At 46.7% G+C, this 11,205-nt stretch overlaps 1 protein-coding gene across 1 annotated transcript; it reads left to right on the top strand.

Moving 5' to 3' along the window:
- The first annotated feature begins 2,026 nt into the window (after nt 1–2,026).
- Nucleotides 2,027–10,984, top strand: LOC131186530 (cystatin-like). Its single transcript, XM_058160209.1, has 3 exons — nt 2,027–2,356; nt 5,669–5,797; nt 10,589–10,984. Exons 1-3 carry the CDS (start codon nt 2,129–2,131, stop codon nt 10,667–10,669), a joined length of 438 nt encoding a protein of 145 aa, XP_058016192.1. The 5' UTR covers nt 2,027–2,128; the 3' UTR covers nt 10,670–10,984.
- The last annotated feature ends 221 nt before the right edge of the window (nt 10,985–11,205 follow it).

Here is an 11,205-nt window from a genome sequence, read left to right as displayed (position 1 = left end):
GGACGCTTCCCTCATCCAGGGCGGTTTGCGAGACGCCGGAGAACCGAGGAGGAGCTCAGCTCATGGTTGGCACCTTCTTTGCCGACGGGAGAATTTTTTCTCCAGTTTGAAACTGGGGTTGTTGGGGGTGAGAAAGGATGTTCTTCTTCTGGGCCAGCCAGCCCCCCCCCTCCATTTCTTCCCCTTTCCTCGATCAAAATAGGATTATGCAAAGACGGAAGCTGCACATCCCTGGTAGTGGGAACATCGGAGCCCATGGAGAGGGCGAAACGTGGAATTGCTTTGCTATCCTCCCCCCCACCCCCCGCCCGAGGAATCTCTTCGATCTGCATGGGCAGATTTGGTTTTTTTTAAAATAAAAATAAAAATAAATCTTAAAACTCCCCGATGGGTGTTTTCCTCTTTCTCCTTCCATCTGCCTGGTTTGTACATCGCCTTAAAAGAGAAATACATCGTAGGCAAGTCAATATACTGGATTTATGTTTGGGTGTAGGTTTAAAACAACAGGGAAAAGAAATGTGTTTTCCATCAAGGATGGGTCATAAATGACCTGGATGAGGGGATGGAAAGGGAACTCATCAAATGTGCAGAAGACACCAAGCTGGTGGAAATAACACACACTTTGCAACTTTTAAGACTTTGCTTTGCTGGCTGAAGAATTCTGGGAGTTGAAGTCCATAAGTTTTAAATGCCAAGGTTGGAGAACCCTGCTTTCGAGATAAGTTCAAGATCCAGAAGGATGTAGACCAGGGGTGAAATGCTCCTGGTTCAGACCGGATCACATGATCCGGTAGCGATCTTGGCTGGTAGTTTAGAGAACAGGTAGCAATTGTGGTGCGAGGCTCCGCCCATCCACCCAGCTGTCCTTACTTCCTGGTTTTAACCAGGAAGTAATACGTTTTGTACCCTCCGCGCATGCGCAGAAAGGTTTTGCGCATACACAGAGGTTGCGTGCGCACATGTGACGCACACACACACTTCCAAACCGATAAGGAAGGTAAGTAGATTTCACCCCTGATGTAGACTGATACAAATGCTGGGCCCTAACTGACATGCAATTCATTGGTGGGAAAATTAAGATTCTTCACTTACGTAGAAAATAACAAAATTTCCTACCTAAGAGAAGCAACCTGGAGTTAAGGAGAAACTTCCTAACATTGAGGACAATTACCAGTGGAACAGCTTGCCACCAGAAACCATGGGCGCTCCATTACTGGAAGTTTTTAATAAGAAGAGACTTCTTCTTGTTAGTTGTGAAGTTGTGTCCGACCCATCATGGGCACAACTGGACCACGTTCCTCCAGGCCTTCCTGTCCTGTACCATCCTCTGGAGTCCATTTAAGCTCCCGCCAACTGCTTCAGTGACTCCATCCGGCCGCCTCGTTCTCTGCTGTCCCCTTCTTCTTTTGCCCTCCATCGTTCCCAGTATTAGGCTCTTCTCCAGGGAGACGTTCCTTCTCATTAGGTGGCCAAAGTATTTGAGTTTCCTCTTCAGGATCTGGCTTATAAGGTTATGCTTTCTATCTTTCTATCTTTCTATCTTGATAATTCTGACGAAGAGGAAGAGAGCAGGGTCTCCTGTTTGAGCAGGGGGCTGGACTAGAAGACCTCCAAGGTCCCCTCCCGCTTCTATTATTCTGAAAAGAAGGAGAGCAGGGTCTCCCGTTTGAGCAGGGGGCTGGACTAGAAGACCTCAAAGGACCCTCCCAATTCTATTATTCTGAAAAGAAGGAGAGCAGGGTCTCCTGTTTGGGCAGGGGGCTGGACTAGAAGACCTCCAAGGTCCCCTCCCGCTTCTATTATTCTGAAAAGAAGGAGAGCAGGGTCTCCTGTTTGAGCAAAGGGCTGGACTAGAAGACCTCAAAGGTCCCCTCCCGCTCTAATCTGATTGGCCAAGTTGCTCAAACTCCGGGCGGGGGGGCGGGGGGGGGCGGCCAAGGCTCAGCCGCGGGGCGGGGCTTGTCGGGAAGGGGCGTGGCTTCCCCGCAGGTGGGCGGGTCCCGCTACTACTATTACTACTACTAGCTGGAGCACAGCTGGGGCACCTGCGAGAACTTCGCTTCGGGGCGACGGTTGCAGTTTGCTCGCTCTGTCTGCTTCCTTGCTTGCCTGCCTGCCTGCCGGCTCCATGGTGCGCTCCCGGCTGCCGATCCCGGCTCCTCTCGGGCTGCTCTGCGCCCTCCTGATGCTGCTCTCGGGGGTGCCGGCGACGACCATGCCCGGGGGTCTTTCCCCCCGATCCGTCTCGGATTCGGACGTGCAGAAAGCCGCCGCCTTCGCCGTGGAAGAATACAACGCGGTCAGCGCAAACGGCAACTATTTCAAGGCGTTGCGCGTTGTGGACGCCCAATCCCAGGTGTGTGGTTTGGGAAGGGGCAGTTGTGGTGGCGGGGGGGGGGGACGACACAGCCTCCTTGGGTCTTTTTGGGACTAGCCAAAGCCTTCGGGGAAGGGCTGTAGGTTCAATGGAAGGGAATTGGGGGACTGTAGGTACAATGGAAGGGATTTGGGGGGGCTGTAGATTCAATGGAAGGGAATCGGGCTGTAGGAACAATGGAAGGAATTGGGGCTGTGGGTACAATGGAAGGGAATTGGGGGCTGTTGGAACAATGGAAGGAATTGGGGGCTGTAGGTTCAATGGAAGGAATTGGGGGCTGTAGAAACAAAGGAAGGAATTGGGGGCTGTAGAAACAAAGGAAGGAATTGGGGGCTGTAGGTACAATGGAAGGAATTGGGGGCTGTAGGTACAATGGAAGGAATTGGGGCCTGTAGGTTCAATGGAAGGATTTGGAGGCTGTTGGAACAATGGAAGGAATTGGGGCCTGTAGGTTCAATGGAAGGAATTGGGGGCTGTAGAAACAAAGGAAGGAATTGGGGGCTGTAGAAACAAAGGAAGGAATTGGGGCTGTAGGTACAATGGAAGGAATTGGGGACCTGTAGGTTCAATGGAAGGATTTGGAGGGCTGTTGGAACAATGGAAGGAATTGGGGGCTGTAGGTTCAATGGAAGGAATTGGGGGCTGTAGGAACAAAGGAAGGTAATTGGGGCTGTAGGAACAAAGGAAGGGAATTGGGGGCTGTAGGAACAAAGGAAGGAATTGTAGGAACAATGGAAGGAATTGGGGGCTGTGAGTATAATGGAAGGAATTGGGGGCTGTAGGAACAATGGAAGGAATTGGGGGCTGTGGGTACAATGGAAGGAATTGGGGCTGTAGGAACAATGGAAGGAATTGGGGGCTGTAGGAACAAAGGAAGGAATTGGGGGCTGTAGGAACAATGGAAGGGAATTGGGGGCTGTAGGAACAAAGGAAGGAATTGGGGGCTGTAGGAACAAAGGAAGGAATTGGGGCTGTAGGAACAAAGGAAGGAATTGGGGACCTGTAGGTTCAATGGAAGGATTTGGAGGGCTGTTGGAACAATGGAAGGAATTGGGGGCTGTAGGTTCAATGGAAGGAATTGGGGGCTGTAGGAACAAAGGAAGGTAATTGGGGCTGTAGGAACAAAGGAAGGGAATTGGGGGCTGTAGGAACAAAGGAAGGAATTGTAGGAACAATGGAAGGAATTGGGGGCTGTGAGTATAATGGAAGGAATTGGGGGCTGTAGGAACAATGGAAGGAATTGGGGGCTGTGGGTACAATGGAAGGAATTGGGGCTGTAGGAACAATGGAAGGAATTGGGGGCTGTAGGAACAAAGGAAGGAATTGGGGGCTGTAGGAACAATGGAAGGGAATTGGGGGGCTGTAGGAACAAAGGAAGGGAATTGGGGGGCTGTAGGAACAAAGGAAGGGAATTGGGGCTGTAGGAACAAAGGAAGGGAATTGGGGGGCTGTAGGAACAAAGGAAGGGAATTGGGGGGCTGTAGGAACAAAGGAAGGGAATTGGGGGGCTGTAGGAACAAAGGAAGGGAATTGGGGGGCTGTAGGAACAATGGAAGGGAATTGGGGGCACAGGAGGCAGTTTAAGGGGGGTGTCTTCCCGGGGAGGGATTGTGGATTGCAGATAGAAAGAGTCTGGCTGTTCCTATCTGAACAATTCCAGGCAATCCTTGACTTACAACGGTTCACTTAGTGACTGCTCAAAGTTACCACGGCCCTGAGAAAAGTGACTTGGAGCCGTGTTCCACACTTACGACCGTTGCAGCCTCCACAGCGTCAGGTGATCGAAATTCAGACACATGGCACCTGGCTCGTATTTATGAGATGTCTCGGGGTCATTGCGACCATCTGACAAGCAAAGTCAATGGGGAAGCCGGATTCACTTTTAACAACCATGTGAAGTTTAAGTTAAACTTAAAAGTTTAACTAACTTTAACAATGGTAATGATTCACTTAACCACCGTGGCCAGAAAGGTCATTAAATGGGACAAATGTCCCTTAAACAAAGGTCTCACTTAGGAACATACATTTTGGACCCAGCTGTGGTCGTAAGTCGAAGACTACCTGTATTGCAGGTGTGTATCTGGGGAGGACACAAAAAAAACTTTTATATAAAAGTTTTTTATTTTTTATTTTATTTTCTTGTACACATATTATAAATGGACATTTTCTTATTCATAGATAATCATACATATTCTCTCTAAAGAAAGCACAAAAAACGAAACCTTTTAATTACATTTATTACATGTAATTATTTAATTACATTCCAGAGTTGGAAGACCTCCAAGGTTCCTTCAACTCGGTTGTTGTTGTTGTTATTATTAGTATTAGTATTAGTATTATTAGTATTATTATTACATTTGGAGTTGCTCTTCTACCCTTTCTTTCCCACCGTTTTACAACAAACCTTTTTTCCCTCCCTCCTCCTTCTCCTTTCATCCCTTCTTCCTCCTCCTCTCCTTCCTCATACCTCCTTCCCTTTCCTCTCCCCCACTCCTCTTCTCTTTCCCTCCTTTTTCATCTTCTCTCCTACTCTTATCCCCTAATTTATCTTCTCCTCCATCCCTCCCTCTCCTTCACCTCCTCTATCTTACCTTCTATTCCTCCTTCCTTCCTTCCTTCCTTCCTTCCTTCCTTCCTTCCTTCCTTCCTTCCTTCCTTCCTTCCTTCCTTCCTTCCTTTTTCTTTCTTTCTTTCTTTCTTTCTTTCTTTCTTTCTTTCTTTCTTTCTTTCTTTCTTTCTTTCTTTCTTTCTTTCTTTCTTTGTTGTATGATATTTCCCTTGCTTGGTATCCCAGCAACTCCAAACTTCTGATAATATATAGTTTCTTTTCAGTTTTTTTTCTATTATACCCAATCTATCATTTCATAATTGTACATTTATATCTATAATCTTCTCTTTGTTGTCCCCCCCCCCCCGGGGAGGGGAGTGTTGAGGGGATGGACAGCCCATTGGGAATTGCTCTGGAAACAATAGAAGAGTTTGGGGGGGCTGGAGGGGGGTGTTCTAGGGGAGGGACTGTTATCGTGAACCCAAAGGACGTGATTTCTGCTGTTCGTATGTGATATAGAAATATTTCCTCTCGCATTGATTTTCTTGGGCTGGGGGGTTGGACTAGATGACCTACAAGGTCCCTTCCAACTCTATTGTTCTGTTATTATTCTGTTATTGTTCCTCTCTAGTGATAAACTACTTCCTGGGTTGCAATCTATGTCACTGAGCCTGTTCTGGGTTTTTCCCCTTGTAATTCACTTTCAGGTCACATTACTCTTTGTTGTTGTTTTTTTAATCCAGGTAGTTGCAGGGGTGAAATATTATCTAACGATGGAGCTGGTGAAAACCGACTGTGAAAAAACCCTCGGCAACCGGAAGGTGTACAAAGAGATCCAGAACTGTGACCTGGCTCCAAGGGCTCAGCAGGAGGTGAGCTCAGATGCCAAAATCTGATTACGTATTTAACATTTCACGGACAAAAGCTGCCTTGTTTGAGATCAGCAGGCCCCGCTGTTAAAAACAAACAAACAAACAAACAAACAAACCGGATTTAAATTCTTTCCATGGATGGCTTCAGTTTAAAAGAAAAGTAGCAATAGCAAATTAATTGGGTTAGGGCAGGGGTCTGCAAATTTGGCTCTTTTAAGACTTGTGGACTTCAACTCCCAGAGTTCCTCAGCCAGCTGGGAGTTGAAGTCCACAAGTCTTAAAAGAGCCAAGTTTGCAGACTCCTGTGTTAGGGGTATTTTGTTTTTCCCTAGGTATTTTGTGATTTCCTAGCAAAGTCAGGTGTGTGTGTGTGTATCTCAAAAGTTTATTTTTTCTCTTCAGAACAAACATTACATCATTAATCAATCAGTGCGTATGTTTATATATATATATATCTCAAAAGTTTATTTTTTCTCTTCAAAACAAACATTACATCATTGATCAAGGTACATTTAGGTAACACAGAGAATTTCCAAAGAAAATTTCCAAAGAATTTCTGAAGAAGAAGATATAGTTCCTGCCACAATTTTTCCTTTTGGGAATTATAACAGATTGTACAGGGATTGAGACTAAATTGATTCTGAATTTAATAACAGCAGCAAGACTGTTGATTGGACAATACTGGAAGAAAGAAGAGATACCTACAATAGAAGAATGGATATTGAAAGTTATTAATTTGGCTGAGATGGCTAAAATCTCAGCGTTTTTAAAAGACAATACGCAGGAAAGATATTTAATTGAATGGGAAAAATGGAATTATCTACAAAACAGATATCAGTTTAAGAAATATCAGATTGCCTTTGAATAATTAGAAAGTTATTTTATGTAATGGGGAGGGGGTTGGGAGATGAAAAGCTTTGGATGTGGTTATTTGGATTGGAAGGGAAAATTTTATTCTATGTTTGGTTTATGTATAACAATACCTTGTGATTGACCCGGGAAGCGGGCGGGGGGGGGAAGGGGGGAAGGGTTGTTTTTTTTTTTTGGGAGGGAGGGGGAAAAAAGGGGGAAAATGTTTTTGTTTTTTAAAACTCTTTCAATAAAAAAAAAAAAGGTACATTTAGGTACAAATTTTTTTGTGCCGTCCTATTTTAACGCTTACCACCATTTTCTTAATACGTACCTATCTTTGCTTTTTACATTTCAATTTAATATTATGCTCCTGTGAAAGCATTCCCCATCCAAATTTATTTAATCTTGTACCACTTTTTGTCCCTATTCGTTTTCCACCCAATGATAAAATTGCCCCCATAGGTTATAATACGCCGATTCTGCCTTCCCTTTAATTGCCAATATTAATCTATTCATTTCTGCACATTCTAATATTTTCTTAATTACCTCTCCCTCTTTAGGGATTTTTTTCCCCCGCATTCCAATTTTGTGCAAATACAATTCTCGCTGCAGTTTTTACATGAGTAAGGGGCACTGGGGTTTTGAACTGATCCTGTCCCCATGGGACCGGGGTGATGAGGGGACCCCCCCAAAAAAATTAATTGATGACTTTATAGACTGGCAAAAACTGGCAGCTGGACAGGATTAATCCAGATGGATTATTCTTAGCGGTTTGGTTAAATTAGAAGAAGAGTTGTCGCCAAGATTTATTATACCGTCTGAATTCAGCATCTTTGCTGAAAAAAAACCAAAGGAACGATTAGGTGAAACCAGGGCTCAAAAACAATACTTGTGCGTAACTTTGGAGTCCTAGTAGACTATCACTTAAATATGAGCCAGTGCTGTACGGCAGCAGCCGAAAAAAGGCTAAGACAATCCTTGGTGGTATAAACAGAATCATGGAATCAAAATCATGTGTTGTATTAGTACTGCTTTACAAAGCTTTAGTAAGGCCGCACCTGGAATGCAGCCTCCAGTTTTGGTCACCACATTGCAAAAAACAGAGGTTGAGACTTTGGAAAAAGTTCAGAGAAGAGCAACTAGGATGATTAAAGGCCTGGAGACTAAAACATAGGAGAAACGGTTGCAGGAACTGGGGTTGTCTTGTCTAGTGAAAAGAAGACTAGAGGGGACAGGATAGCAGTCTTCCAGTATTTGAGGGGGCTACCAAAAAGAGGTGGGGGACCACTTATTTTCCAAAGCACCCGAAGGCAGGACAAGAAACAATGGATGGAAACTAATCAACCTAGAATTAAGCAGAAACTTCTTAACAGTGAGGACAATTAACCAGTGGAACAGCTTGCCACCAGAAGTTGTGGGTGCTCCAACGCTGGAGGTTTTTAAGAAGAGATAGGACAGCCACTTGTCTAATATGGTATAGGGTCTCCTGCTTGAGCAGGGGGCTGGACTAGAAGACCTCCAAGGTCCCTTCCAGCTCTATTCTTATTGATTTGATTGAAATGATATAGGGTCCCCTGCTCGAGCAGAGGGTTGGACTAGAAGACCTCCAAGGTCCCTTCCAACCCGGGGTGAAATCTACTTACCTTCTTTACCTGCTCAGGAGTGCACGCACCCCCCCCCACTGTGCATGTCACATGTGCGCGCAGACCTGCGCATGCACAAAACCTGCACATGTGCAGAAAGTCAAAAACCAGGAAGTAATGACACCTGGGCGGGTGGGCGGACCTTCGCTCCGCCATCGCTACCGAATCGCCGAACTACCGGCTGCGATCACTCCCGGATCGCGCGATCCGGGCTGATCCGGTAGCATTTCACCCCTGGTTCCAGTTCTGTTCTGAAGCCAGACCAATTATCCCATAGCAGCTGCCCTAATTAGAGAAGGGCCTCTACCCCACGGGCTGTGGGCCCGTCAACGGGCCACTTCCAGAAATATTTTGGCCACTGAGTAATGAGCGTAAGCTCGGGTGGAACCGAACAGTCCCGGATGGATCTGTTTTATCGGTTACTCCAGCTGTCAAAATAAGGCCGGGTGTAGGCACCGAAAATTCAGAGCCCAAGAATGTCACAAGTTGGCTCCATCCTGCATTTAAAAGATTGCTCATCATCCTCCCATCAAGGAAGCAGGCAGGGCCTTTTTAAATCGGATGACTAGCCTGCCACTCATCTCAAAATAATGTAAATAGGTCACCTGAGACACCGTAGATCCCCATTCTTCCCACTTAGCCTGTCGTTAATTATCAAACTCTCGGCACGTCTTGGCACCCAAAGGCTGCGGAGGTGTTGGGGGGGAAAAAAAAGAGATTATGTAACCTAATATTATTATTTTTTATTTATTTACATTTATATCCCGCCCTTCTCCGAAGACTCAGGGCGGCTTACATTGTGTAAGGCAATAGTCTTCATCCTATTTGTATATTTATATACAAAGTCAACTTATTATTACACTGATGTAATTTATAGCGCTGTCCATCGCACAAGCGACTTTCCCCCCCCCCTTTTCGGCTACCGTTCGTTGGGCTCGCCGGTAGTCCTCGAACTTTACCCCGGTTCATTTAGTGACCGTCCGAGGACGAGTGTTGTCTGCCAATATTAATTAAGCCCCTCTGGAGACTGTCGCGAGTTAGGTCGCTCAGGGGATGGTGGTGGTCTCAGCTGCCCAGAACTTCCCCCACGTCTCAAAGGAAGATGGAACAAGCCGTCTTTGTCAAACGCTTGGCTGAAATTCACAGGCTGCCTCTCGCTACTGACCGCATTCCTATCAAGGGCTCAGAAATAAGGTTGCTTCACAGCAGTATCTGTTTTGAGGCTCTTGCCCAATAAAACATCCAGCTGACAGGCCTGTCATTTCCTGCATTTTCCTCCTCTTCCTTTTTTTTGAAGACCTGACGCCTGCTGCCCTTCAGTATTTGGGGCTACGGCTTCCTTCACGCTTAATATAAAGGTAAAGGTTCCCCTGGCACACATGTGCTAGTCGTTCCCGACTCTAGGGGGCACTGCTCCTCTCCGTTTCAAAGCCGAAGATGCCAGTGCTGTCCGAAGACGTCTCCGTGGTCATGTGGCCGGCGTGACTCAACGCCAAAGGCGCGCGGAACGCTCTTCCCTTCCCACCAAAGGTGGTCCCTGTTTTTCTACTCGCATTTTTTACCTGCTTTCGAACTGCTAGGTTGGCAGAAGCTGGGACAAGTTACGGGAGCTCACCCCGTTCTGCGGCAGCACGAGGGATTCGAACCGCTGAACTGCCGACCTTTCGATCGACAAGCTCAGCGTCCTAGCCGCTGAGCTACCTTGTCCCATCACGCTTAATACAGAATATATTAATTACAATATAGATTATATGGTGTTGGGAGAGACCTCGGAGGTCATGTAGCCCAACCCCCTGCTCCACCAGAAGACCCTAGACCCATGATGGCGAACCTATGGCACACGGGCCACAGGTGGCACGCAGAGCCCTCTCCGCAGGCACATGAGTCATCGCCCCAGCTCAGCTCCTCCGCGCGTGCACATGCGCCTCCCACCGGCCAGCTGGTTTTCAGGTCTCCTCCTCCTCCTCTCCACAAACCCCACTCCCTTCCAACACTGATGATGTTACCTAGTTGGGTCATGAAATGCCTGCAAGAAAACAGCCAGGTTCAGGGAACACCAAGGTCTCCACTTTCCTCCTCCTCCTCTCCACAAACCCTACTCCCTTCTAGCACTGATGAGGTTACCTAGTTGGGTCATGAAACATCTGCAAGAAAACAACCAAGCCCAGAGAGCATCGTTTCAACCCTGACTTAACAAGTTATCGTTTCTCTTGATAATTTATATACCGCCAAAGGTCTCAAGCACTGATTATCTGGGTTTCCCTTCTCTCTCTCCCCCCCCTTCATTCTCTTTTAGAAACTAATTTGCCACTTCGAAGTCTGGTCCCGTCCTTGGCTGAACAACAAGATGGAGTTGACCAAGATGAGCTGTAACTAATTTGGACAGCAGGGATGGACTTACGAGATGATCCCCCAGCACGGGCAAATGATCCCGAGTGTATCCAGCGGCCGATAAACCTCCGGTGTTACTTACAAGCTGAACTTACAGAAAGCCTTGCTTTTCCCCTCCGCAAATCATGGTTCACTTAAGCCCTATTTCACATTTTCCACGATGTACGGTATACACGGGGGTCTTTTCTTCTTCCTCAGTTTCCCCTTCTTTTCTCTTAGCTTTGTTTGCGTTATAGAGAAGACACGTCTATATTTCGGTGAGTTGGTTGTTAATTGGTCTTAATAAAGCTATCGTCATGAAGTTTCCGTCTTGTGTCCGTTTCTTGTCCAAATCCTGTCCAACCTTCAGGTTTTGACAGCCGCAGCATAAGGACACCGTGGCTTGTCCAAGAAAGCCTTTGCTTTCTCCAGCTGGGGGAAACGGGGGAGGGGGGGGAGGTCTGCCCTGGGATTTGCTTTGCCCCTCCATTGGTCTTTTTTAACCCAGGACTGTCCCACCTGGGAGGAAAGGAGGCCTTCAGA

Source organism: Ahaetulla prasina, chromosome 17 (genome assembly GCF_028640845.1).
Source record: "Ahaetulla prasina isolate Xishuangbanna chromosome 17, ASM2864084v1, whole genome shotgun sequence".
In the NCBI taxonomy this organism is placed as follows: Eukaryota; Metazoa; Chordata; class Lepidosauria; order Squamata; family Colubridae; genus Ahaetulla; species Ahaetulla prasina.
This window is presented reverse-complemented; position numbering and strand designations above follow the sequence as displayed.

Coding starts and splice junctions, on each gene's coding strand:
- LOC131186530 (XM_058160209.1), top strand. CDS start 2,129: ATGGTGCGCTCCCGGCTGCCGATCCCGGCTCCTCTCGGGCTGCTCTGC. Junction 2,357..5,668: donor TTGTGGACGCCCAATCCCAG/GTGTGTGGTTTG, acceptor TTTTTAATCCAG/GTAGTTGCAGGGGTGAAATA. Junction 5,798..10,588: donor CTCCAAGGGCTCAGCAGGAG/GTGAGCTCAGAT, acceptor ATTCTCTTTTAG/AAACTAATTTGCCACTTCGA.